The 27996-nt window shown below is 44.3% G+C and overlaps 2 protein-coding genes across 6 annotated transcripts; one reads left to right on the forward strand and one right to left on the reverse strand.

The window, feature by feature from the left end:
- The first annotated feature begins 236 nt into the window (after nucleotides 1-236).
- ACTR8 (actin related protein 8) lies at nucleotides 237-12795 on the forward strand. 3 transcript variants are annotated; one of them, XM_081159316.1, is made up of 13 exons: nucleotides 237-459; nucleotides 3217-3387; nucleotides 4564-4674; nucleotides 5303-5407; nucleotides 5689-5862; nucleotides 6325-6418; nucleotides 6634-6766; nucleotides 8087-8240; nucleotides 8989-9084; nucleotides 9557-9697; nucleotides 10596-10860; nucleotides 11567-11730; nucleotides 12518-12795. In XM_081159316.1, the coding sequence occupies exons 1-13, from the start codon at nucleotides 337-339 to the stop codon at nucleotides 12659-12661; spliced, it is 1875 nt and encodes a 624-aa protein (XP_081015442.1). In that variant the 5' UTR covers nucleotides 237-336; the 3' UTR covers nucleotides 12662-12795. The 3 variants fall into 3 exon arrangements, with proteins under 3 accessions (XP_081015442.1, XP_081015443.1, XP_081015444.1); XM_081159318.1 differs by having other exon boundaries at nucleotides 257-459; nucleotides 3254-3387; XM_081159317.1 differs by lacking the exon at nucleotides 5689-5862 and having other exon boundaries at nucleotides 249-459.
- Nucleotides 12796-14674: 1879 nt separating this feature from the next.
- IL17RB (interleukin 17 receptor B) lies at nucleotides 14675-27990 on the reverse strand. 3 transcript variants are annotated; one of them, XM_081159321.1, is made up of 11 exons: nucleotides 27910-27987; nucleotides 26108-26132; nucleotides 25200-25331; nucleotides 23556-23683; nucleotides 22988-23114; nucleotides 21615-21662; nucleotides 19739-19878; nucleotides 19323-19388; nucleotides 18230-18305; nucleotides 16716-16814; nucleotides 14675-15686 (listed from the first exon to the last, which is right to left on the reverse strand). In XM_081159321.1, exons 1-11 carry the CDS (start codon nucleotides 27967-27969, stop codon nucleotides 15127-15129), a joined length of 1461 nt encoding a protein of 486 aa, XP_081015447.1. In that variant the 5' UTR covers nucleotides 27970-27987; the 3' UTR covers nucleotides 14675-15126. The 3 variants fall into 3 exon arrangements, with proteins under 3 accessions (XP_081015447.1, XP_081015445.1, XP_081015446.1); XM_081159319.1 differs by lacking the exon at nucleotides 27910-27987 and adding an exon at nucleotides 26946-27046; XM_081159320.1 differs by lacking the exon at nucleotides 19323-19388 and having other exon boundaries at nucleotides 27910-27990.
- Nucleotides 27991-27996: the final 6 nt, after the last annotated feature.

The following is a 27996-nucleotide window of genomic DNA, read 5'->3' on the forward strand; positions in this document are numbered from 1 at the left end:
GGAGCCCAAATGAGGTGTCGGTTAGTGACGGGTCTGGGGTAAGCGCTCACTGCAAAAGCAAAGTGCCGGACATTGCGGGCTGGCTACGGCTGGGAACAATCACAGCACCATCCATCTAACCCACACACCCGCCGCCTCCCAAGCCCGGCCCCCAGCGGACAGCTCCGCCCTTCCGTTTCCCGGGGTTCTCTGGGGCGACTCCCCGGCGGCCATCTTGACTGTGGGCAGCCGGCCGGGAGACTGCGCCTGCGCGGGCGTCCGGCGGTTCCGGCGGGTGCGCCGCGCGCCGAGGCTAGGGGCTCGCGGGGCTGGACGCTCGCGGTGGTCGCTGCCGCCATGACCCAGGCGGAGAAGGGGGACGCGGAGAACGGGAAGGAGAAGGGCGGGGAGAAGGAGAAGGAGCAGCGCGGCGTGAAGCGGCCCATCGTGCCCGCGCTGGTGCCGGAGTCGCTGCAGGAGGTTAGGCGCCGAGGGCGGGGCTGTGAGGGCCCGGAGCCCTAGGCTCGGACTCCGACCTCGGCAGCGGGGCTGGGCGGGAGGCTTCGGGCCCCCGCGGCCGTGGGTGGTGTCGTGGGTGCGCGCTCCCTCCGGGTCGCCGTGCGCTGGGTCGGCCGCGCGGGGGCTGCGTCCACACTGCGGGTCCCCGCCGCCGCCGTGCGCGCCCCGGCTCCCCGGCCTTGAAGGCGGGGCGGGGCTGCCCCTCCTCCCGCGCTGTGTGCGGCTCCGGCGGCCGCGCGGAGTTTAGCCTAGGGCCTGGCCCCTTGGGAAGCGGTAGTTGGAGATTCAGGCTTTTTCCTTTGTTAAAAAAAAAAAATCTCAGGTAGTGGAGGCCACTTCAAGCTTAAAAGCAACGAAAAGGTAGACCTATATCTAAATAGACATTGGGTGCGTGTGTGTCAAAAACAGCAAGATTAAGGCATACCAGAAAAAAATTACTTGCAGCACATGGCAGGCAAAGGACCTTTATATCATATTACTATTGATTAGTGAAGAAGCACCAGCGTTCCCATAGGCAACTGGGCAAAGGTAATGTAAAGCTCACGGCAGAGACCAGGAGGCATTGGGATGCTTGGAATTTCTTGTTGGACGTCCCTGAGGTGGGCTCCTGCCTGGGTCATGCCCGACTGCCGGGGGCTGTGGAGCACACAGCAGGTGCCGGCCGGGGTGAGCCTCAGGGTGGAGTTACTGCTGCACGGGCTCTTTTTCCACTTACCTAGTTGAGGGGGCGGGCTGTCCAGGCTTGCTGGTCCCCACCCAGGATTCTCCCACTCTGAGGGGCGGGGCCCCCAAGATGAGAGCATGGTGTGGGATGGGCTAGTGCAGAGGCCCATAAGGAAGGACTGGGCACCACGGCAGGCACCTCCTCCAGCCCTGATGGTCTGGGAGGGTTTCTGTAAAGGAGGTGGCACCTGGACTGAGGTCTGAAGGATGAATAAGAGTTAGCTAGGGGGAAGGGGAAATCTCAGGGAGGAAAAGAATAGGGTGGAAGAGACCTGGGCTGAGGGTTTAGGAAGTGTTGGAGATCAGGGTGCCTGGGATTGAGGGAGAAAAGGGAGCAAGAGGTGAGAACGGAGATCTTAGCAGGGGCCATAGCATGACGGTCATACAAGCCGGAGAGTCCGGGTCACCACTTCTGAAGGCCCTGGAGACCTTGGGGAGAGCTAGCCGGACTGCGCATTGTGATTATTAACTGGTGTAATCTTCACAGTTACTCTGTGAGGTGTAGGAACTTTATCCAGAGCAAGGAAGTGTCACAGTCTGAATTTGAAGATAGGTCTGTGAATCGAGAGCCTGGGTGGGTCTTAAACCACTGTAGCAGCATTTTCTTCAACTAGCTATATAACACCCTTTGGTTTTTCCATGTCCTCTGTGGCACCTGTACTGTTAACTCCATCTCATCTTAAACAGTAATGTCCAGGAAATGGTATGTGGGATGTGGTGACCAAAAGGAAGTGTTCTAGAGTAAGGCTAGAGAAGTAGGCAGGGTCTTGATCTTGGAGGTCTGGACTTTATATGTTGGCAAAGTATGGAAATGTTTTAAATGGAAACATGCCTAGAAGATACAGCTATAGCTTCAAGGGCAGGGCAGAGTAGATGCTAACTAAGGAGTCGGGCTGGAGTGGTGGTTCTTAACAAAAGGGATCCTGTTGTCAAAGGGATTGTGGAGTCCCTTTTTCCTTCCCCCACTCCCTGCTGAAACTCTGGGTCCCTCAACAGGTTTGCATGGTAAAGTTTCCCCACATGATTCAGATTATATTCTGCCTCTTGAGAATTTTGGATCTCAGTTATCTCAGAGTAAAGTTGACAGTCATCCACTGTCCTGATTCGCACCACTTTGTCAGTCCTTGTTCATCACCTCCCAGTAGATTGTGAAATGCAGCAAAGTTTTCTGACCTGTGAGGACAGAATTGTAAACTCTGGCTTTTCAACTCCAGACTCTTGGCAGATTAGGTAAACAGCACAGAATCAACAAGGGTAAAGTGGTTTTAAAAAACTGTAACCAAAACACAGTTGATGTACACACTTGGAAGTAGTTGATGAATAAAGCCTTACTTTCTAGTATTACAAAATAATTCTTCCCTTACATTAATTTCTTCCTCACCTGTTCAACTATGGGTTTAAACCTGGGCAGTCATACTGATCACCTCAGGACTGAGCTTTTGAAAATTGCGGACTTTTAGGCTCTCTCCCTGGAGATTCTGATTTGCGAAATTTGTAGTGAAAGCTTAGGGTCAGGTTTATTTTTTACAAGCATCTTTAGGTGATTCAGATTTAGGGAACCCAGCACTTCACTAATCATAGTATCCCCCACACTCTTATTCCTTGTTTAACTGTCTTCCCTAGTAAATGGAAAGTTCTCTGATTTTGGGGACTTTGTCTTAGTCACCATTGTACCCACAGTGTCTGGCACAGGAATGCCCAGTAGGTTCATTTGCATTGGCTAATTATGGTTCTTTTTATTTAAACAAATGCTTGTTGAGTACTGTGAGTTAGATCCTGGGAACACAAAATTATAAAATGAGTTTGTATTCAGGTAGAGAGCAGTAATTGGATGCTTCTCATATAACTCCCTTTACTGAATTATTTTGATACCTTTGGGCCTGATGATCATTACAGGAAACTAACTTCTTAGTCTATCCTGTTACCTATTTGTTATTTAACTTGTTACCTGTATATTACTTACTAAGGGCACACTCCTGTGTTTTATATTTGCAGCAAATCCAGAGCAACTTCATTGTTGTCATACATCCAGGTTCAACAACTTTAAGGATTGGTCGAGCCACAGACACACTTCCTGCCAGCATTCCTCATGTCATTGCACGAAGACACAAGCAGCAAGGGCAGCCCCTGTACAAGGACAACTGGCTCCTAAGGGAAGGACTTAATGTAAGTCAAGCCCAAGGTTGTTTCCTTGGGAAGGCTTAGACATTCAAGTATATGCAATAATCTTGAATAAACATCTTCATAGCTGTGTGTTTTAAAATAACAGCATCCTTTAGGGTTACAAATATCATTTTTTTTATCTGAGCTAGCAATTTTAAATTACAAAGAAACAATTGTAACAAAAGTTAGTTCAATTTTTTTATCCCATCAGGATGAATTGGGTGATGTTTAATGGAAGGTACAGAATTATCACTTACTTAAAATGATACATTCAGGTCACTATTAAATGACTACCATACTTTCTCTTGTAGATACTTAGAAGAGTTTAAATTCATTTTTCAATTCATAAGCAAATTGAATTGCTGCCACGCTAAGCACTTATTAAAATTTTAGGTCAAATCATAACTTAAAGGCAAAATGTATTTCCTTATAGTAAACATTTACTTTATCCTATTTTACAAATGGAAATTGTCGGAAAAAGTTTGTGATAGATTTCAAATATGTATATTATATTGTAATCCACTTTAAAGTTTTAAATCAAGGATAGTTTTAGGAACTTGTAGTTTCGGTAATTCTGACAGTAAGCCTTAAGGTTCCATTTTTTAGCATAACTAGCAGATTTAAGTCCATATAACTTGATAATATAAGAATCTAAAATTCACTTACATCTTTGAATCTTTTAATTCTACTTTAGAGAATAAAAATTGAGAGAAAATAAAAGACCATTTCTACAAAAAAATTTATGGCTGTGTTCTTTATAGTCACAATAACTTGAACTCTTGTTGACCTAAGCAAAAAAACACATGAAGAAATATGTAACATTGTTATAAAATCGTAAACATGAAAGTGATATAAATAATAATGAATCTCTGAAATACTTTGTAAATGTAAAAGTAGCTATGCTCTGATTAGTGAGTGCTATGAAGTTTTTTATTAACCCAAAATCACTAGAAGTTATAGGTTTTTGCAAATAGTTGGTTTATAGTGAGGGTTCTTTTATGACATTTTTATATAAATAATAAAAAGATTACTTTGAATTCTGAAGATTAGTACATGTGACAGATTAAGGAAGCTGCTTGTAGACGAGGAAGCATTTCCCATTGCTGCACTCAATTAGGAGTTTGCCAGCTTGCCTTCCCTTTTCACTAAGTCCTCTCATGTTTCCTTCTTTTTCCCCAGAAACCTGAAAGTAATGAACAAAGACAAAATGGTCTTAAAATGGTGGATCAAGCGATATGGTCTAAAAAGATGTCAAATGGTACAAGACGGATTCCTGTGTCCCCTGAACAGGTTCAGTCTCAACTCTTGAGATGTATTCTTTTAGCACAGCTATTATACCATAATGCTATTCATGTATTCTACCTGTTTCATTATGCAAATGCAATAAGGGGTTTCCTTTAGAAAGGAAGAAAACCCATTCATAACCACCTGTGGAGTACCTGAATCAGTGTCATAAATGCTTAGGCAACCAAATGACTTATAAGGTATTGTTTTGTACTACAAGTTGATAAAATTTATAGTTTATCTGAGAGTCTTACATATATAATTCCAGGACCTTGGTGGGAAGCTGTATTCTTACCACATTTGTTATTTTAATGTGATAAAACAATATAATTAGGAATGGCTATGAGTGAGTATGATATGTAAATTTATATTCCACTTCAGGTAGAGAGTAGTTGTAATTTTGGACTGGCTGTGAATCACAGCCTAGATGTTAAATATCCCAGGAAAAATCTAGATTGTGGAAAAGGGCAGGGGAATCCTTTATTACCAGTCAGTGTTTCTCCAAGTATCTTGGGTTTGTGATTAAAATTTGCCACTGTATCTGGTCCTTGAGGGAGAAGAGAAAAGAGGACCACACTAACTGTTTTTATTCCTTGCATAAATTCAGAGAATTTGTGATGTGCTTTCATTTCAGGCACGCTCCTACAACAAGCAGATGCGACCTGCAATTTTAGATCCCTGTTCTGGAAATAAGTGGACAAACACATCTCATCACCCTGAGTTTTTGGTAGGAGAAGAGGTAGGAAACTTCTTTGCAACGAAATGAAAGAAGAAAACCTCATCTTAATGCTGAAATTCATTTACTTTGCCATCCTGTTATAGTTTCCTGGTATTCCATAATCCTACTTTGAGAACCAGATAATCACACTGGCTCCTGAAGTATTAGATACTCCCCCTCAACATTTACAACATTCAGCCAGTGTTAATGATCATTCCTAGCCTTAGGACTTTGAACGTGAATCCAGAAAACCTTGAGAGAAGAGTTTTTTAACAATGTGTTTATTTCCCCATCTTTTCTAGGCCTTGTATGTTAATCCATTGGACTGTTACAATATCCACTGGCCTATTAGAAGAGGTCAGTTAAATATTCACCCAGGACCTGGGGGCTCCCTTACAGCTGTTCTGGCAGATATTGAAGTAATATGGTCTCATGCAATACAAAAATACTTGGAAATTCCATTGAAAGATTTAAAGGTGAGCTCAGATCCCCAGTTAGTTGGATTGTGTTTAAGGTTCTTGGTCAGGGAAAGTACACAGTACTGCGTTGTTTATAGTGTAGTGTCCTTGAAGCAGTCTCGCCTTGAGTGGTGAGGGCATCTTCACTGAATCTTCCCTTAGGACTTTCTCTTTTTCTTATGCTGTTTCTTTGGTGTCTGTCTCTCCTGCTCTGCAGGCAGCAGGCTCACTCAGGTTTATGCCTTCTCTCTGGACCTTTAGCAGAAACATCAGTTATCTTATTTTTCGTTTCACAAGTGTTAAATAATTCAAAGAAAAAGAAAACAAGTCAGCATTGTCTATTTTTTTTCATAAAACCCAAAAGAGAGCAGAGAGTTTCAAGCTTTTATTCTGGGCCTCTGGCCATTGCTGCTACTGTGGTGAAATGTATTTTGACCTGACTTTAGTGTTAACCGTTTAATCTTTTTCCTTTGTTCTTAGTATTATAGATGTATCTTGTTAATCCCTGATATCTATAATAAGCAGCATGTGAAAGAATTAGTGAACACGATCCTGATGAAGATGGGTTTTTCAGGTATGTCTCATACTCCAGCGAAGCCTACTTGAAATGAGAATTTTTTCTTTTTACTGACAAAGTTACTCCAGTTCACTGCTTTGTTGAATTGCTTATTTGAGAGGGTCAGCAATGCTTGAATATTTGCCCAGAAGTTCCTAGACTTTAGTTGATTATTTGTTTTAAGAGCATTACTGCTCCCCAGCTGATTGCTCCTCTGCATTCTGTTTTTTTAGGGATTGTGGTCCATCAGGAGTCTGTGTGTGCCACTTTTGGAAGTGGTTTAAGCAGCACGTGTATTGTAGATGTTGGGGACCAGAAGACAAGTGTATGCTGTGTGGAGGATGGAGTCTCTCATCGGAATACTCGGTGAGGGACTAGGGAGATGGCATTCCCCTCCTTCTCCCCTCACAGTCTGTTCAGCTATAAGGCATCACAAGTCAGAAAGATTATTTATAAGGAATTAGATATTCAGATTTTGCATAGGAAACCAGCAAGATTGTGGAAGTGCAAATTCTAACAAGGCTATAAACAACTGATTTTACCCTTCCTTTGGAACTCTCTAAGTTCCCACGAGCAGCTCCTGAAAGTCCTAGTGTGTGCTGTGCTGACCCACAGAGAAAGAGTATAGATTAGCTTTGTGTCTTTTTCTGTGGTCTGGCCTAGAGATATGAGTCAGTCACAACAAAGCTTGATTTAGGCAAGTCATGTAGGAGAAAATAGCTTTTCAGGCTGAGTTCTCTAGCTAGCATTTTGGGGAAAATAGGTTTTCAGACTTGAGTTCTGTAGCTAGCATTTTGAGTATTTGCTTTTCTTGTCATAAATGATGTTCAGTGAGTAACTTTATGGTAGTCAACTCCCTTCCTGTGTTGTCACTAGTACAAGAGTTAATACAGTAACTATCAGGAACAGGTTTGCTGCTTGCCCTTCCTGAGACAAGCCCAGCACAGGTAAGCACAGTCAGGTAGTGCACACATGGACTCTCTGCAGCATTGTGTGCTCCCAGGATGGCTGCTCTAGGAAGCTTTAATTCTTCTTGTCCCTTACATTAGGTACTTTGAATCTCAAGGTATAGAAACAAATATAAAAGAGGTCCCAAGAAGTCCATGAGAAAAGTTAATCAGATACCTCCCATCCCAAGTTACAATGCATTCTAAAACCCGGTATGAGTTATTTGGGCTCATACATTGTTTGTATTATCTAATGCCAGTGGTTCTCAAGGTATGGAGAAAACCCTGGATTCAGGTCTTTAAGCACTAAAATAATGTAGCAGTGGTCTTCCCAAATTGTAGACACGTTCAGTTAGTGGATAGTATCCTCACAGATTTCTCCCATAAGTTTGTCTTACAGTGTCTGTCACATTTATATGCTGTGGAATATACATAGGCAAACAACTGTCAAATGGTAAATGTATTGACTTGGAAATGAGCTGGATTTAATAGTGTGTTTTCTATTTCTTGGATACTTTTTGCAGACAGCTTGGCTGCTTCTAGGTGCCATACCACTAGTTTATTCTAGAGTTTCCTTTCTCCCTCCTATCCATCCATCTGTTCTTTCATTCTTTAATTTATTCCTGCAACAAACATTTCTTGAAACTTGCTGTTTTACTGTGTCTAATTGAGTTTTTGAATCACCCTTTGCACCTTCTGAACTGACAGATTACCCATCTGCCCTTTCTCTTAACTCTAGACTCTGTCTGGCATATGGAGGGTCTGACGTATCAAGATGTTTTTACTGGCTGATGCAGCGAGCTGGATTCCCTTACAGAGAATGCCAGTTAACAAATAAAATGGATTGCCTTCTTCTGCAGCACCTAAAAGAAACGTTTTGTCATTTAGATCAGGTGGGAGCAAAATCAGAATTGACTATTTTTGCTTTCAGTAAAAACCTAACAATATCATGCTACACTTTCAACTTAAGCTGATAAAGCCTGGAAGCTGAAGCCCTTAAGGAGTAAGAGTGTTTTTGGTAAAGTCAGAGCTGTGTAGGTGTGTCTCGGGCTCTGGAAACAGCTTGTTTTTTTTAAGAGAGTTTAGCGAATTTCTCTCTCTCTAGGCTCTGTGATCATTCTGATGAAGGATGAAGATAAATCTTTAGGTGTGATGAGTAGTAGCAGATAATATATAGGTACAGACATTTAATAGAATGGTACCATTTGAAGCACTTTCTTAGTATTGTGAACAGTCAACATAATCATTGCTGTATGTGGATTACTACCTTTTTATACTGTTTTAGATCTTTTTTTTACCTTTCAAGTAGTATAATTCTGAATAAAAAAATTTGAGAAATACAAAACTAGGTAACACTTCTCAGTTACTGAGAGCATTCACTTAATGGATTTGGGTCGTCGTATTAGTGTTTACCAATAATGAAGAAAACAAAACATTTAACATTTGTGGAAATTTCACAAATGTTAAAAGGAAAGCAAGTTACCATTGAACTCTTATAAGTAAGCTCCAGTGGGTGTGGTAGAAAGTTGTAGGGCAGCCTTTTTATCGGTGAGGTTTAGATGGTAGGGAGGCTTAACTATAATTGGAGGAGTTTACATGCATTTTTACTGATTCACTGACAGCATCTTTTCCTGGAATCAGGACATCTCTGGACTTCAGGACCATGAGTTTCAGATTCGACATCCAGATTCCCCTGCCCTGCTTTACCAGTTCCGATTAGGAGATGAAAAACTCCAGGTAACATATGAGTGTGTATTTTCATGGATAGAAGAAAAGCCAGCCAGGCTCAATCAGACCTGGGGACTGTGCACTTGCTGGAAATCTCGTGAGGTCAGAATGTGAACTGGTTGTAGATTATTTACTAAATCAAGTTAGAACAAATCTAAGGATCATCTTTTTAGTCACTACATGATTAGTCATTTAGAGAGAGAGGCTCCATTCTTATTAGGTAATTACAAAGTAGATTACTAGGCAGTGGACATTTGCTCTGTGATTCTCTGTTGTCATATCACCCATTCAGTTGGATGATAAGTGAGTTTCTGCCTATTTGCACCGAAGAAATAATGCTACTCCCAAGAAAGAACACTACACAAACTAACTCCTAGGATCTAATCTGCCAGTTTTATTTTTTGGAAGAACAAAATTTAGTGGGTCGTTGTTTGCAAGAGGCAGTATCCTCTGTTGGTCATTCTCTCTCTTCCACGCACAGGCTCCAATGGCTTTGTTTTATCCAGCAACCTTTGGAATCGTTGGACAGAAAATGACAACTCTGCAGCACAGGTCCCAGGGCGACCCTGAGGATCCTCATGATGAACACTACCTGCTGGCCACACAGAGCAAGCAAGAGCAGGTCCGTGGTGATTCTGGTGTGAGAGGAGACAGTTTTGTTCCTGCAGGAGAGCTTGCCTGTGATTAATGGATCAGTGCAGTCACTGCCGTCTGACAGCATGCAGAAGCTGACACTTTCTAGAACTATAGATGAAATGAAGTCTAAATTTAAAATATGGGTAACAGATCTTTTTTTGTTCAGCAGGCATTCATCCAATTTCCAGCATACCAGTCCACACATTTAAAAGTTAAATTAATGGAATTACTTTTGAATATTTATCCATAGTAAATATTTTCAGTAAAATCTCACCTCTATTTTTAAATAAAATATAATGCATGAGAGGTGTGTGGCATGGGCAAAGAGCTGAATTCCTTTGTCCAAGGCTGATCCCAGTAATAGGATGTCTGAAGCAGAAACACAAATAAAAGCCATTATCTGCTAATGAAACAGCAGCACATGGTGGAGAGAAGAGAGCCATAAGCCTTTTCTAGTCCTCATTGCTGTCTCAAAGGTGAGCACAGTGGTTACAAAAGGTCTGAAAATGAGGATTTTGTAGCAGGCACTGGCCCAGGAATTCCACTGAAATACTCTACTTAAAAACTCAGTTCAAGGGGAGAAAAGTTCATCTACACTGACATCTCAAATTTAAATTCCAATCTGTAATAGTAAGGTTCTGAGACCCGCCCTACCTGCCAGTGACTGCTTTAGAATTGTCATAGTGCATCCTCTCCTATACATCACTTCTCCCTCCCAGGTGGTTGGTTGTATATACTCTGGTGTATTTCTTCTCTGCACCGCAGCAACAGGCCCTTGTTTATAGTCCTGTATAGGAAGAAGCGGGGGGATCTAGCTGGAGACATCAACAGTGTTCTGTCTTATTCATACCATCTACTTCATTGTCCTTTTCATTGATTTAAAGTCTGCAAAAGCTACTGCTGACCGAAAGTCTGCATCCAAACCCATTGGATTTGAAGGGGATCTTCGTGGGCAGTCCTCTGATCTTCCAGAAAGACTTCATTCCCAGGACGTGGATTTGGGATCGTCCCAGGGAGACTGTCTGATGGCTGGCAATGACTCGGAGGAGGCCCTTACTGCACTGATGTCCAGGAAGACTGCCATCTCACTGTTTGAAGGAAAAGCCCTGGGCCTGGATAAAGCTATCCTTCATAGTATAGACTGCTGCTGTAAGCACATTCAGGGTGTCTGGGAGATAGCAATTAAATAAATTGCTTCAAGCTAGGGTATGGTTGTGCAACCTAGCATGGCATACCCATTCAAAACCAGTCGAGCACCTACCTTGTACTTGCTTTGTCGGGTGTTGGGAACTGATTCCTAGTCTTGTTGGAGGAAATCAGAATAAGGCAAATTATCACACAAATGTGAAATTACAACTGTGGCAGGTGTAACAAAATTGAACTAACCGGTACTAACTGAGAGCTTCTGATTGAGGAATTTAATAAGGGATTTTTTTACTCTGTAGGAGGAGTATGGAGGGTGGGAATCAGGGAAGGCTTCCTTGAGGAAAAGCCACTTGAGAGAGATCTGGGCAGTGAGTGGCCGTTAGCCAGTCACAGGTAGGTGGCATTCCGGGCTGAGGAAGCAGCCTGTGTGAGAGCCAGTGTGGCTGGGACACAGTGTGAGGATGAGGCTAGAGAAGTGAGTACACGCCACATTGGACTTTTTATGCCCCCTCAGAGATTTTGGTCATATTGCGAGTAGCAGGGTGGAGGCAGCAACATGCTCACATTTGAGTTTTGCAAGGTTCCTCTGGCTGCATTGTTGAGGAGGGGTTAGAGAGAGATCCTTGAGAAGGCTCTTGCAGTTATCCAAGCAAGAGATGGTGGGTGGGTATGGAGAAAAAGCATGGAAGAGCTATCACTGTCTTTGCAGCATCAGATGATACCAAAAAGAAGATGTACAGCTCCATCCTGGTGGTGGGAGGTGGTTTGATGTTTCATAAAGCACAAGAATTTCTGCAGCACAGAATTCTCAACAAAATGCCACCTTCATTCAGGCGAATTATTGAAAATGTGGAAGTGATCACAAGGCCCAAGGTATGTTCATGGTGCAAGTTGGACTGTGCAGGTAAAACCAGCATTGGTTATTTCTAATTCTAACGTATGTGCATGGATAAAATCCTGGAAGTCATGGGCTTGTGTCTGGTAGGTCTTGAGGTTTGGGGCGAGTGGAAATATTACTTACAGCAGGTCACAGATGTGGGGAAAGGAGGTGTGGACGACGGGACTGGATTCCTGGGTTTTAGTCCCTGCTGTGCTCTCCAAAGCTAGCAAGACTGACTCTGCCTTTGTAGAAGGATGGTGGGGCAAGAAGACTGATGGGTTTCACGACATCAGTTAGAACAACTCCATTGTTATCTCTTTCATAGTAAGGATCTGCTGCTGGTCCCTGGGTCTTTGAGAATCTTTTAGGCTTGGGCTTCCTTGAAATAAAAGCCTAGGAATTTAGAAACAGGTTATGCCTATATTTCATTATATATCATTGACAATTCCTAGGAATGTTCTTAATTAATTTAATCCTGAGGTAGAGATTGTGGGATATGTTTATTCTACTCCAACTTCAAATTAAGCTACTTCCTTACGTATGTTCTCCCTTCAGGGCTGACTGTGGAATAATAGTGAACAGTAGCAGCTTCAGTAATAAAACTAAAAAGTTTTCTTGTCAGTTGAAACAGGCCTGTAGTTCATGGGTCCTTAATGCAGGTTGAAAATCTGGCTTTTTAGGTATTCGCTCGGCAGGTTTTTTCCCCACCCCCAAATTCAAATAAATGATTAAGCGTACATCTTTTCTGCTTGTGCTGACATGTCTGTATCTCTGCTCTAGGACATGGATCCCCGCCTGATTGCATGGAAAGGGGGTGCAGTGCTCGCGTGTTTGGATACGACACAGGAACTGTGGATCTACCAGCGAGAATGGCAGCGCTTTGGTGTCCGCATGTTACGAGAGCGAGCTGCCTTTGTGTGGTGATTTGGGCAGAAAATGTCACTCAGAAGCCCCAAGACAAGCCTCTTGGTATAAAAGACTCTTACAGAATATGTATTTTTTAATTTATTGACCTAGATGCTTCAGTTTCATGGAAAATAAATGAATTTTAACTTTTATGTTGAGGACATGACATTGGTGTGAAATTATAAGCTGTTTCTGTAGTCAAGACATTTGAGAATAAATGTGCTAAGCTTTCTGCCCCATCTCAGGGTCTCAGAAACTCCCCAGTCATGTAAAGTGGTTGAACAGTTGTCTAGTGATGAAGCTCCTCATTTAAGCTGACTTCTCCTGCAACCATGAAGGATAGGTGCGTGACTTGGGGACCTGAATTGTGTGAAGAACTATATGGTGATGACATTTTCCCTCTTGTCTATAACAGCAAGTACATGAAGGGACTCGTGCTCTTGGAATTCCAAGTAGGAAAAAAAGTTTTTGTTTTTTAAAACTTTCTGTTGGATTACAACAATGATGGGGGCCCATTTAGGTGTAGATATACCAAGGCAAAGGTTGAAGACTGGGCTGGCTGGCTTTTGTTACCCAACATGCTCTGAGGTAAGCTTGGGAAAAGAAAAGTTATTATTTGACCAAAACAGAACAGAAGCAGAAAAGGAAAATTTGTTTCTTACCTAAAGCCAAATAGAAATGATTTAGGTATAACTTAGAGTTGTTAGTATGTGTATAAAGCGACAGCTACTAACTTAATCATTAGGTTACCCAGTTTTCCTTTACCTGAAGAACCCAGGGAAAGCATATGGAGTCCTTTGTGTTCAGTGTGATCTATTTACCTTAGTCTGAGCAGCCTGAAGCAAAATGATATAGACCGCTATTACCACCAGTGATCCAGGCCTCAGTGAAGCCTTCTGAGCCTCTGGCCAAAGGAGAGAAGGCATTGTCGGAGACTGGAGCCAGTCAGTGAGCACAGCCTGGGGCTTAGAGACCTGGGAGGATTGGGAGGTGCCTGATTCCTGCCAGTCTTTTACAGTTGCTTCCACTGTCTCACCCTCAAGAACTGGAGGCAGGACTGGGGGAAAGATAAATGTAGGGACAGTTAAGGGGTGGAGATAAGAGTGGAATAGGAAATCAGGATGGTGAGCCCTGGCCCCTGGCTCAGTAGTTAGTGTCTGCCCACACACCGAAGGGTCACGGGTTTGATGCCCAATCAAGGGCACGTACCTGGGTTGCAGGTTAAATCCCAGCTCAGGTCCGGGTGTGTGCAGGAGGCAACCAATCAATGTGTCTCACATCAATGTTTCTCTCTCACCCTCTCCCTCCCATTCTCTAAAAAGCAATGGAAAAAATATACCCTGGGTGAGGATTAACAAACAAAACAAAATGAAAAAGAGTAAGGATAGAAATAAGCGTTAGGACATGGAGCACTGCTGGTAGCGGGACATTTTCATTAAAGAGTGTCCTATGTACCGGCCCAGTCGGTTAGGGACAAAGGAGAGTCCACCACTCTAACAAAATTTAACTTGCTAGTACGATTTGGAATGTATGCCTTCGATTTGAAAGTCGTGTGTTCCTTGCTTTAAAAATTTTTTAACAATTAAATTTATATAATATTGGTTTTATTTATGTTTCTGAGCTGTTTCAACAAATTTAGTGTGGGCTACCTAGTTCCAGAAACAGTGTATTTCTGTTTTTAATAGTTTGTTTACATAATAGCCTATTGCTCTTATAACTGGTGGATGTTGATTCAGAAGAAGTTGGCTTCTAGTCCAAGTTTTGACATAGCCCTTTCCGTCTTCTATTACCAGCACTTTAAAGCACTCTGAAGACTCGCCTGTACAAGAGGCAAGTAAGACATGAACCTAGTTCAGAGAGGGAAGGTAAGGTTCTATGAAGATACTAAATAATACAAGGGGTTACACATACACTAGGTCATCTGATCAGGAAGATGGGTTCAGCCTGTTGTCCCCTATTTTTGTTATATTAAAAATAAAGTGTGTGTGTGAGAGGGATTTTGCCGAAAAAATTATTGAGTAAATTAGTGAGGGCTTACTAAATTTGGCATTTTAATTAAACTTAGCATGTTACAGAGCTAAACAATTCTACCAACAATGCAGGGCATGGACTATGCAAGACTGGATGTTCAGCTGAAAGATGCTTTCTCACTGTACTGTCAGATGGTTGTGGTTTCCCATTATACTATTCTTGATTTTTAGTTAAGAAACTGATTTAGCTCTATAATTGTACATTTAGTTTCCATTCCTTAGTTAATGCTACAGTAGTTAGTAATATTTGTAACTATTGGCATAAACAATTTAATTACTAGGCTAAGGCATATATGTTCAGTTGTGAGTCCACCCTAGTCCTATTGCTAAAGCACGTATGTACATAAAATCCTCCCTACAAGTACCCCTTACAGTAAACCTCACAACTATCACAGAAGCTTTTTCTAACTGGAGGGGCAGGAAGGCTTCATGTTCTCGCTTCCCATGGGTGGGCTACACTGAGGAGCAGCTGTTGTGGCAGGCTCGCAACCTTTTCCTCACTGACACGCGCTGCTCTACGTGAAGAAGTTTTGTGCAGAAAGCACTAGCATCCTTCATGAGGCGGTACTTGGGGCAGACACTGAGAGCATTGTAATCATCTTTGGTATCAGCCTCTCTAAAGTAAACCACCATGTACTTGTGCAGATGAGTCGGGCTTCTCAGATCACTGCAGAAGAGGTTGAAGGCAAGGGGGAACAGGTCTTGGGAGCTCTCACGGGGACTGCCCTTGCTCTTGCCACAGGTGCCATCACACACAGGGTTGACATCATTGGAAAGAAGGAAAATGACTCTGTCCGCTGCTTTCTTCTGAGTGGTGAGCCACTGCACCGGACCCATCTCGGCTATTTTCTTTTTCTGCCACTTGTCAAGGATAACCTCACTTCTGCAGTGGTTCTGAAGAAATTCAGTGAAGTAACAAACTGTGTGACGGAAACATATTTCAGACGGGTAAACCACAAGAACCTTGATGGGCGGCAGGAGCGTGCTGGTGGGGAAAGAAGGCTTGATCCTTCCTGTGGAAGGAGAAAAGCGATTGTTATCTACAAACAGTGAATGGCAGACACTGTAAAGATGTTGTGAAAGCTGTACTTTCTAAGTCCTCACCACTAAATTGGTTCTCTCAGTCAAGCCGTACCTTTTCAGGTCAATGCATAAACACTGTTTAGGTTTAAGGTATTCTGTTTTAGGTGGGTAGTTGTAACTTGAGTATTTTTAGTACCATATATAAACAGGAACAACCTGGCCTCTGCCCTTCAGGTTTAGAGTTTGGTCAAGTGAGTAGTTGTCCCGTTTTGTACCTGCAGGTGGCAGAGTTTCTTTATCATTCTATAAGGTTAAGTGGGGCCCCTTTTCAGCTGGAGCTTAACTGGAATACTGCCCCATGTGTGCTACAGAACAGAATCTACCTTTCAAAATACTCTAATTCAGGCCACACAACATCTAAGTATCCCCAAGATCAAAGTTCCACATGGCTTTCTTAGCTTAGATCATGAGATTAATCTTGTTCTATCTACACCATCACCGAGACCCCAAAGGCTGCCTTTTTTTTTTCCTTTTTTCCATGTGGAGAGAGGAGAGCAGAGGTTTTCAGTGTACCACCCTCTAGTGGGTGTCTCTATACTCTGGTTTCTAAAGTCGGCCCTCAATATTGTAATGTTGGCAAGGTCCTTAGAGTACATGAATCCAAGTGACTTTTGTTCCTATGCCTTGCAATAATTATTTTTAAGAAGTAGAAACTAGCAGAGAGTACAGGTACAATGCCATTCCTTACTAGCTATCTTTGCCATTTCAGTACCTGTCCATGCCTTAATGGTAAAAATAAAACACATGATAGCCACTGGATTTGGAGGTCCAATCCCAGCTTTACCTTAGCAGATGTGGTCCAGTCATTATATCAGTCTTTTTAGGAGAGCTCTAAGGCATTAAATAAATGTTAATCTGACTCCCATCCAATGCCAGGATGGGGTTGCCTCTAGAGGAATCTCCTTTTTCTAAGTGTTATTCGTTCAGGTTTCTTTTAAGCACAGCATCATAACCCTTACCATGCCTCCACATGAGATAGATCCCAGTTGCCAGCACCCATGTGGCCACCAGCAGAGCCAGGAGGAGGAGTGGCAGCCAGCCACTCAGCACACTTCTCCCTGTAGAAAACAAAACCCATTCACCTTCAGCAAAACAAAACCAAATTATCTCCTATTTGAAAACTAAGATTTTTACTCTGTACTCTGCAGAAGTTTAGACTCCTTTAAAACCAAGGGTCACTAGATCTCTCAGGGGTCTGCAGAATGGTATGTTTTCCTACAGCGTCCAGATATTTCATTAGATTCGCAAAAAGGATATCGGAGGGGGTTGAGAACAGTTCTCTAAAATCACTTTGGCTTTTTACTCCATTACCAGAGTTCATGTTCGGTTTTTTTGTTCTTTGATGAAAATAATGTTATTCTGGGTGCAGTCACTTAATACACAGTACACATAGGTGGATTTTTTGTTGTTGTTATCAATCCTCACCCAAGGTTATTTTTTCCATCGATTTTTTTAGTGAGAGTGGAAGGGAGGGAGGGAGGAGAGAGAGAGAGAGAGAGAGAAACATCGATTGGTTGCCTCCTGAATGTGCCCTGACCAGGGCGGAGAATCAAACCTGCAACCTAGGTACACAACCTTGATCAGGAATTGAACCCACAGCCCTTCAGTGCATGGGCCGATGCTCTAGCCACTGAGCCACACCAGCCAGGGCCAAAACAGATAGCATTTTAGAAGGCAGTTTTGTAAGACAGGAAATGTCAGGGATAATGCCACCCCTCAGGGAATGTCAAGGGTCCCGTAAGCTCAGGCACACAGATGTGCTCAGGAGCCCACAGGCACTGTGCCCACACGGACAGGACTGTTAGGCACCTGGGTTATCTTCCGTTGGTTTGGCTGCATTTCTAAGAATAACACCTTTTGACCCCACCCCTAGGCTAGTTCCAGAACATTTTATTCATCTATCTGTAAATGGAAGCACTAATATCTCTAAATTCAGAGACACATTTTCCAGAACATGCTGCTCTCTGGCTCCAGTGAGGCATGTGTTTTGGTGCCAGTAATCGTAATTTGTTATCCAGATGTTGGCCATGTGACCCATCAAGTTACAGCAACAGCTAGGCCTGGGCCACTGGGACTGATAATAAAAACGCAGTGAAGTGCATCTTCCTTCATACACTCAGTCCTTTAACGCTCTTGACTTTTTTCAGCAGATCCTTGTGACTCTGAACATCCATTTCACACTGTTAATTTTTTTCCCCTTCTGTGTATATCCTGCTTCATAAAGGATTTTGGGGTGATTTTATAAATAAAGCCTTCATTCTTATTCAGATTGCAGGCGCTCTGGTGCAGCTCTGACATCTTTCCCTGCCCCCCCAGACAGCATACACAGGCAGGGACTCTGCCCCACCCCCACGTACACCCACCCTGTCACATTGAATAGGGGGTGGGGACAGTGAGCCTTCAAGTCCTGAACCTCTTTGATCATCCCATGACCTGACTGGGCGCTTACTGTTACCCAGAGGGAAGGACACACCTGTTTGTGGACAAAGCACAACAGTTCCTTTGCGACGGATGCAGTCGTTGCCACAAGTGTGGAAATACGGAGTCAACTGAGGAAAAAGGAGAGGCTCAGAATGTTCCCACCACACACAGAGCAGAATCTCAGCATTACTTCTACCAAAACTTCTCTTCCCTTTTTCTCTGGTTTCAACCCTACCCCCACCCCCACCCCACAACCCCATAATAGGACTTTCCCCCCCCTTGGTCACACTTCAGTGGCAAAGCCCTAAAATCCAAACCAGTGACCCAAGACTGAAGCACCTAAGTCTCCTGGCATCTGAACCTAAACTTTGTACATGTTGCTAACATGTTAGTTCCATGTCCATACGGGTTAGGTCACATCCTATATATATACACAGATATTTCCTCAAACCAACAGCAGCAGAGTTCCAGTTAAGCCTGGCTTTATGACAGAAAAGTACCATGGGACTAGGAAAGTGGTTCCCTGGAAAAGGGTGGGGCAGGCATCTGCTCCCTCTGGCATGGCGAGGCACTGCCTTCAGGTTCCAGGGAAAGAAGCAAAAGCTCCTTCTGCCTTGGATGTGGCTGTGTCCCACTGAGACTCTCCGTGGCCCCACATCATAAACCCAGATTTCACTGAGACCGGAGAGCACCTGTTTGTCCAACTTCCTACTTTGCATCTGAGTAAACTGAGGCCCTGCCAGGACAGGCAGTTGCCCTTCAAAGTTCATACATGAATCAGGAACCCAAGCCTTTGTGTTTCACATGGTTTGTTACTGCATTTTGCAGTTAAAACTGAGGCTTGGGAAAATAAAATGGTACTCCTGTCTCAGAACTACTTATGGACTTTGCAACAGAAGATGAACATAAAAGCCCTTTGGAAAGTCAACAGCCACTAATAAAAGCAACAGGCACCATAACTGTAAGGTCAGCCTCCTGACCTAACCACTGTAAAGACCAAGACAAGGGTCACTTAATGCGAGACTGCTGCAGAAATGAACAGGACGAGAGAACTCACCTACTCCAACTTTGAAAGGACTCATCAAAAGCCATTAATGGTGGAAAAATCAGTCTTCCCCTCCCCAGAGCTCCTCACTGAACTTTACCTGGACCACAGCTCCTTCACTCTCCCCAGTCACTGGAACCATGACCGAAGCTCGGGTCAGTTTGCTCTGGTGCAGAGAAGTGACAAAATCAAGAACGATGAGCCATGTGAGTGAGTGGGTCAGAGTCGGCCAGCGAGGAAACCACTCTTCCCAAACTGACCTGCGACTCGCTAGTCTATATGACACGGATTCCTTCCTTACTTCTGACCCTCTACCTCGGTTTCCACTTACAGATGCACAGGGACATGTCCAGGGATGCCCCCAGGGACTTGTATTTCTCTGTTGAATTAATCAGAATCCCCCAGCACGTTCGGACAGCAGACAGTCCTGCCTGTGCAGCCACCTCGCCGTTGAGCAAGGTAAGGAAAGGTGAGGTGAGGACGGGACGGTGGGAAGGAAGTGAAGGGAGAGAGTACCTCCAACTGAGAAAGCCCAATCACGCTGTTCTTCTGGATGACAGCCATGTATCTGTTTCCAAGGGGACTGGTTGTAAAATTCACTTCGACTGTCTTGTCGTCCTTCTTACAAGCAGTGATGTTTGGGTCCCACAGACTTCCTGTCAGTCGAGAGAGAATCACAGGGATGAAGTCGCAAACTCCTCATTTACCCAAAAGGACTTGACCAAAAAAATACAAGTTCTCAGGCACACATCCAAGAGAGATGGACTCTACTGCACAGTGCACTTTTCATTTGTCATTGCTCCTGGAATCTCCAAGTAGCTGCTGCCTGAGAAAGATTAAGGACTCCAAGTCACTGCTCTGCTAAAGTAGCTTCCCTGGGCTGAGGGCGGTGGGAGGCAGGTTGGGTTCTACTACTCACTCCACTTCCCAGCATCCATTCTGACCTAAGGGCTGGGCTCAGTGTTTTCTCCTTTCCAGGGTGGGGAGGAGGAGCCACAGGTTAGGGACACGTCTAAGATTGTAGAGCAAGTGAATTCAGGATCAGGGCCACAACTACTGGAAAACCCCGGGTTCCAGAAACTTCATCCTTCGGACCACTCAGCCAGCTTTACCCTGGCCAGGTAGCTTGGCTGGTTACAGCGTCATCCCCATATGCCAGGTTGTGGGTTCAATTCCCAGTCAGGGCACATACAAGAATCAGCCAATGAATGCATAAATAAGTGGAACAAATGGATGTTTCTCTCTCTCTCCCCCCCCCTTCTCTCCCACTTCCTCTTTCCTTCTCTCCCTCTCTCCCTTTCTCTCCCTCCCTCCTTTCCTCCCTCTAAAATCAATCAGTACATACTTTTTTAAAAAAAGAAATAAGGAAATGCCTTGTAGCTTAGAGGATACCCTGACAGGTCTCTAGGAGAAAAAGTCTGTTGTTTCACTCATGTGACTTGCAAATCAGCATTAGGTTAATTTCCAGGAAGGTGATATAAAATCGAATGCATTATTTTCCCTGTCTAGGACACCATTTCAGGCCCAGGCCTAGATGATCTTTAGGAGAGGCTCTAGGACTGATTGAAGGCCCTCAGCGCTCTTCACACCCCACTGTGCTCCACACTCCAGATCCCTCTCGGCACAGTGCTCCAAGTCTGCCAACGAGGAGACCCACGTGCAGCTGAGTCTTACAGGGTACACAGGGATGCCTTGTGGGATGGGGGTGCCTAAAAGATAGGGATCAGTTCCCCCAAATACCATTAGCCTCTTTAGCATCCTAAGACTATATTACCGAGAAATTTACATAAGTCCAGGTATCATCCTTGGAATTGGACACTTGGGGACTGTTTGTCCTAAAGGGGCTGATTATAAGATTCAAAGGGTAGGGGCAGGTTCTAGTAGTCTAATATGTAAGAGGTGACCCCTATGAGGACACAGGTGGAGAAGATGCTTTTAGGTCCTTACTTCAGCTAACATTTCCACCGTGAATGTTTGCTAATCCAAACAGAAGGTTCTCAGGGTCCCCATGGTCACAGATCAGTGGTACTGGTGCCTGAGCAGGTAGAACGACTTACAGATTCCCCTCCAACCTTAAGGAAGGGTCATCAATTGGCACCACTGTAAATGCAGTTTGAGCTAAAATGTTGGTTCAGCCACCAGGGTGGGGCCTTGTTCTGTGTCTGCTGCTTACCACCTAAACCCACTAAGGGTCTGTCCTTCCCTGGACAGACCGGCTGCATGATTCAGTGGGCAAAGCACTGGCTGGGGATCAGCCTTTGCTGTCTGAGCAACTTGGATATGTAATTCCCCTGCTCTCAGCCTCAGTTTCTTCCTGGAAGATGGATTGAGCTGTGCTGGCTCAAGTTACATGTTTCTTCAAATAACAAAAGCAAATGCTGTATTTACTTACCTGCCTCAATGCATTTGTTTTGGTATTTCATTACATGGTCTAGGCAGCCTGGAAATTTGAATGAAAGTTTTTACATTTTAGAAAAGGTATCTCTGCTCCACCCCCTTGCCAACAAGTACGCACACGTATATGTTCACCACACCCGTACGAATTACCAGAACATTCCAGATGTGAGGTAAGAGCAGATTTAAATGGGACACTAACATTTTACTGTTAAACAGAAGATTATCTACCCATGAAGTGATAACCAGAGTCTAATTTAAATATAGCCTTTATCACAACAGGTTCTATGATACCCCCAAGAAGATTCAAACCACGTTCTTTAAATGTGAGGTTTGGCAATATGTGTAAATACTACCCCTTCCAGGAGGTGGAGCTTAATCCACCCCATACTCCCACCTAGGGTGGGGGAGACTCAGTGACTTGTTTCCAAAAACTAGACTTGGACAGGGGAAAAACAGTAGATTAACATGGAGAAGTCTGGTAGGTGGCACTTAACCAAGTGAGAAAGTCAACACTAACAATAAGGTGTGGATGTCACCCACTCTGATAGGATGCCATGAGAAGTGTGCCTTACCCCTGTGTATGCTCAGATTGGGGGACATTCCACAGGATGCTGGCCAGTACTCCTCAAGACTGTCAAGGTCATGAGGAACAAAGAAAGACTAAAAGCTGTCACAGACCAGAGGAGACCCATCCCAGATGGGAGTGCTGTGGGAATTGCTGTAGTCAGACACCATGCAGGACCCTTCACCGGTGATCCTATCTCATCCTCACTGCAGCCCAGTGTGTGACACTGCAGGTGTGACACCAGAGAGCTGATTAAATGTCATAGAGCAGGGGAAAGAACCCAACATTCAGCTCAGCGCCACCTGCCTCTCACCAATAGTTCAGGGACGAGCCTACTGGTGGCTGTACATCCTCAGAGACCCGGCAGCCTGCTCTCAAACACAGCATGCTAGGAAACCAAGACTGAAACAAACATGTTGCATCAATGACAGAGTGGCTAAAATGCATGCACCAAGGACCAAAGTGCGAATATCAGCTTCACTTTCATTGTGTGTGCAACCCAGGCCACGTTACCTGAGAAAGTTCTTCACCTGTAAAACTTATCCCAACCTCGGGGTTGCTGGATGCCTAAGTGACATGTTGGATGCCTAAGTGACATGTTCAGCATAGAGCCTGACACACAGAAATGGGCTTTTCCCCAATTTTACTTCTCTACTCTGTGAGGTGCGTTACTATGTTGTCCGTATTCCAGAACTTAGCAAAGCTAAATGCCTTGTCCAGGGTACTCTGGCCTCTCTGTACCAAACCACGTACCCCAAAGCAAGCCTCCCAGCAAGACAATAACAGAGAGTGAGGAAGTTTACCTGGCGAGGCGAAATTCACAGACATGGAGGGGCTGTCGTCATTCATATTTGCATTGGGGATATTATGGGCCCCAATGAAATAGAGTGTGTTCAGCTCTACAGGGAAGCCAATGTAGGAAAACATCCACTGAAAGGCAAAGCAAGGATCCCCTGAATTTCTGAAACACAGCAATGCAGGAGCATAGTACCTTTGTGTTGCCCTTTTCATTCATAGTTTCATTCCTCAAACTACTGCGGGAACTTGTGTCTGTAGCTGATGTCTGCCTAGAGAGTGGACCCCACACAATTTGTCAGTGTAACTCAGAATCACAGAAGTGTAAAATTTTAGAGCCGGGATATAATTTAAGTTCAGCTCCCCTCAGTTTGCTGATGGGGAAACTGAGGCTGAGAGATGCTGACTTGCCCAAGCCACACAGCAGAGAAGTGACCAAAACTAGGCTTTGAACCCAGACATCGTGCTCCAGACTGAAAGTTGTAGTTGCAGCCTGTGTATGCGGCACACCATCCATATCCCCACAGAAAGGGCCATCCTAGTTTTAATGACAGCCAAGTTCCTCAGAGTGCTTACTTTGCCACCAGAGGGCCTGGTCTGAGTCTGGAAAGCCTCTGTGTAATTGCACCTCACGCAGCGGTAGGACTGGATGTTGCTTTTGCCTGACACACAGATCTTGGTGGCCTTCAAAAAGCGGATGCTAGCTGCCAAGAGAGACGAGAGCAGTTATTTATTTAGCATCTATTATGTGGCCAACTTGATGCTAAGAGTATACATGCGTCAGTCATGTCATACAACAGCCCTCAAAGGCAGGTACCCTGCCCCCAGCTCACTGATGGGGTGAGTGAGGCTTCGGGAATTTCAGGGAGATTTGCCTAAGCTGACAAAGCCCATCAGACAGAATACGGATTCAGATTCCAAAGCCTAAACAATTTCCTCATCACAGGTGAGCCTTAATGTCATAGGATACCTGCAAAGGTGACTCTAGCTCTGCACTACTCTGGGTCTTTCCAGAAGTAAGAACCCTCCAGAACATCACCGAACCATGCCTGTTCTGACTGCACTTTTTTCTTATTGTCTGCCTCTCCAGGGCTTTCTTCTTCAAGGCCGAACGTATGTCTATAACAACAGCTAACAGATACAAGAACTCACTCCACTAGGTATGGGGCCAAAAGCCTTATTGCATCACCTAACTTAAAGTGGCCTCGTGAGGGCCCTCTCCTCCTCCTCCCCCTCCCTGCCCCCATCCACTCACAGCTTCTTTCGGGATTCCAGGCACCGTCCCTGAGCCTGTGCCTGTAGCTGACTCACCTCTTCGTGCCCGGCATTCCGATTCCTGACCCGATGGAATCTAACTGTGGAAACTACAGACATGGGCTTTAGGACCCCAGAATTTATCAAAAGAATTGTGGTTCATCAAAAGAACTCACAAGCTGCCCTGGGGGAATGCCAGGACTTTCACAATGCCATTGGGAAGTGAAAAAGGTAACCCAAGCAAGAGCTTTTCCTTTTTTTTTCTTTTAAATTTTTATTGACTACATTGGGGTTACATTGGTTTATAAAACTGTATAGGTTTCAAGTGTACAAGTCTGTAATACATCATCTGTATATTGTATTGTGTGTTTACTCTCCAAGCCAGTACTTTTCCTAAACTTGGGAGGATCACCTCTGGCCTCATCCTGTCTTCTTCCATGAGGTATAACATTGTATTCAGAGAAGTACATAGATCAGACTCCACTTGATGAGTGTTCACACTCAGGTAGCCAGTACCCAGGTCCAGACACACCCCAGGAGTGTCCCTCATGCTTCCTTTCAGTCACTCCCACCCCAGCATAACCACTCTCTGACTCCTAACTGCTTAGGTCAGTTTTGCATTTTTGTTAATGGAATAAAATGGTATGTACAACTGTAGGCATGCATGCAGATATGAATGTAGGAACTCTTGAATCTGGCTTGGATTTGTGAGATTCATCCATATTGTGTATCATTATAGGTGGTTTGTGCTTATTGCTGTGTTGGATCCCATTCTGTGATTCCAAGTCTAGTCAGGCATGTGAGTGCTTTCCATCTTATTGCTGTTATGAACAATGCTACTATGAACATTCTAGTATGTGGTTTGGGGTGCATGTATGTATATATTATTCTGGGTATATGCCTAGGAGTAAAATTAATGGGTCATATAGTCTGCACATTTCTGCCTTAACTTTGATGCAAACTTACCATCTGCCCGGAGTATCCAGCTTATGTTCATCACAATTGAATAGTTGTCGCTGGTTTTAACAGGTTCCACTCGAAGGTCCCTCAAGTCTCCTGGGGTCAGAGTGTGATTGACCATCCACTCTGGAGACGGTCCTGGGAGAAGGTGAGACTGTCCATGACATGTCCCTCCCTGGCCCAGTTCAACGCCATCTCCTCTAAGTGACCCACCCTCATCCAACCCTCATTCACAATCCATCTCTTCTCCCTGCTGAGGCGACCAGACATTTCTCAGTGTTGACGGATGTATAGCCAAGGTGATGCTCAACCTCCCGACCCCAATCTACAGAGAACTTGGGACCATTCCAGGTACGTGTGTGTGTATATGTGTGTATTTAGTGTATTTGACATGTTTATTAGGCTCAGTTCTGCTTTACCCATGCCTCAGCCTAGACTCCAGCCAGCTTGCCCATACACCTCCCACTTCCTGCCTCCTAATCTTTGCAGGTACCGTCTCTCCTCTAGCTCACCCTCTTCATCCACATTTCTGGGGCAGTAGTCAACCCAGTCTTCTAATGCTGCACTGTCAAACACTCCTTATCTAAAACACTTGCTTCCTGTTTATAAGTGTAAGTGACCTCCCTCTCATAACACTTGATTTCCCTCCCAGGAGTGGCGGACTTCACTTTCTACCTTGCACAGCCATTCCTGCGCCACCTACACCCCTCTTACTGGCCTGGAAGCTAGCTTACCTAAAACACTGGGAGTTCTGCGTTGGGCAGAGAGAGGCTTCATGTGCATCAGCTAACAAAGCAATAGTCCACCCTAAGCCTTGTCTCCAATGACCCACTGCCTGGATTCAGCCCTATAAGGTCCAACTGTCTTCCCATTTCAGTGTAAAGCCCCAAATACCCATTCCCTCATGTACCTACCATTTTCAGAGCCACACTGAATCGTCTGTCAGAAAGAAAGAAACCAAGTGTCATGCTGAATGCCAGCAAACCACAATCCAAGTTAGTCAAAACCCCTTCTTTTTTTCTTAAATGCATATACAAGTGATGAATGCTCAAAGGAAAGCTAAGCTGCTTCTACTGCACAGTTTCGGGGAGACTAAGCTGCCTCATTGTAGGCTAGGATAGACTATAGGTCAGCCATCATACTAGATCCTGAAGCCTACTTATCGCCTTACTTAAAGACCAGAGTGGGTGACTCTGGACCATCATGAAGATCCCTTCACACTCTAATGTTTAACTAGGTTTTCAGGTCCATCTAGAGTTTTTTGGTTTTGAGGGTTTTTTTAAGTTTTCTCCAGGTTAAGGATTGGCTGTGCTAAGATGAACAGAAGAAAGCCGTGAATGCAGTTCACAGTACCTTCCTCAGGTTCTTTACAATATTCCTCTTCTAATACAAAAGGACTGACTCACCTGAGTTATTTACAAAATGATAAAGCAACTGTGATCTCATCATGTTATCTTTGTAAAAGAACTTAAAAATAAATACATATCATCAGTGTCTAAGGAAGGCCCGTATCCAATCCTCTGGAGTTAATTGCTCATGGTTTTCAATTAGAAAAAACAATATTCTGGTTTTTGAAAAAAATACTGGCCCTTTCAGGCAGCAGCAAGTACTAGTGACAAGACTCAATGTGGTAAGTTCACCAGCTCTGGAAGCTGATCCCTCCCAGCCTCAACATTTCCAAATACCTTGTAAGACAGAAGGCAAGACTTTCGATGGTTTGAGTAATCTGGGTTTAGGTAAATTGTCACTCACCTTTGTCTTTTGGAAGCTGAACTCCATGGGATATCATCAGACATTTTTTAAAACAAATAAGTTACCATACTGGGTGCTGGGTTCTGTCAAAAGGCTGGTGAGACAAATTGTAGGAAGATGCAAAACAACAGCTCTATACTTTAGTGTTCAAACTGTTGGCCTGAAACTCAAAGGCAGTGAGTTCTTCCTTTAGTAGAAAAGGCCAGGGGGTGCCAAATTGAGACCGGTACAACGATAGTAGCTGAAGACATCAGGCACATGAATGAGGTTTGTCATTCCATAACCATCAAGTAACCACCATAGTTTTATGTTATATGCTGTGCTAAAAAGGCAGGAATATAATTTCAAATACTGTTTTGCAAATAAGGTTTTTCCTCTTTAGTGACTCAGAAGATTCCCTCCGCCTTTCAAGGCACCAGGGAAGAAAGGAAACTCACGCAGGAGAGTTGGAGTGATTACCAGCTCCAGGGACGGAGCACCCTAGCACAGCGCAAATCAACATGACAAAAAAAGGCCTGTGGTGATGGAGAAGCAGTTCCTGTGCCCCAGAAGGTGGGCAGACCTCAAGACCCCAACCAGTAATAATACTGAGCACCTACTATGTGCTGGGGGCTTTGCTGCCTTACAGACCCTCCCTGTTCCTCAATAGACTTTGGTGAGTTCGTATTACCCTTTGTTTTATAGATGAGGGCACAGGTTTAGTAAGCATAAATAACTGGATCAAGAATACAGGGTGGCATTTGAGGCTGGGTCTGTCTAATTCCCATGACCCCTGACTCGAGCAGCTTGAAGCCTGGTGTCGCCTGGACAGGACAAGTGGGGCTGTCCCAGGGGGTGCACATTTGCCCCCTCCAGACGGCCCTTGGCGAAAGCCTTGAAGAGGCACGAGCTGGCCGGTCAGCCACTTTCAGGGTCCGGGCTCGAGGGATGGAAACGCGGAAAAGGGGTGCGGATGGTAGCTTACCGGCTCCAGGGAACGGGCACCCCAGCACAGCGCGGCCAGACTCAGCAACACCAGCGACATCGCAGGGCCACCGCCCCCCACCGCACT

Source organism: Miniopterus schreibersii (assembly GCF_964146895.1).
Source record: "Miniopterus schreibersii genome assembly, chromosome: 15".
NCBI lineage: Eukaryota > Metazoa > Chordata > Mammalia > Chiroptera > Miniopteridae > Miniopterus > Miniopterus schreibersii.

Excerpts from the sequence above, each read along its gene's own strand:
- IL17RB (XM_081159321.1), bottom strand. The coding sequence starts at position 27,969 with ATGTCGCTGGTGTTGCTGAGTCTGGCCGCGCTGTGCTGGGGTGCCCGT. Across the intron at positions 23,684-25,199 it reads CTGGATACTCCGGGCAGATG|CTAGCATCCGCTTTTTGAAG; the intron begins GTAAGTTTGCAT and ends CTCTCTTGGCAG. Across the intron at positions 23,115-23,555 it reads CCAGGCCCTCTGGTGGCAAA|TGGATGTTTTCCTACATTGG; the intron begins GTAAGCACTCTG and ends TTTGCCTTTCAG.
- ACTR8 (XM_081159316.1), top strand. The coding sequence starts at position 337 with ATGACCCAGGCGGAGAAGGGGGACGCGGAGAACGGGAAGGAGAAGGGC. Across the intron at positions 4,675-5,302 it reads TTCCTGTGTCCCCTGAACAG|GCACGCTCCTACAACAAGCA; the intron begins GTTCAGTCTCAA and ends CTTTCATTTCAG. Across the intron at positions 10,861-11,566 it reads TCATAGTATAGACTGCTGCT|CATCAGATGATACCAAAAAG; the intron begins GTAAGCACATTC and ends CTGTCTTTGCAG.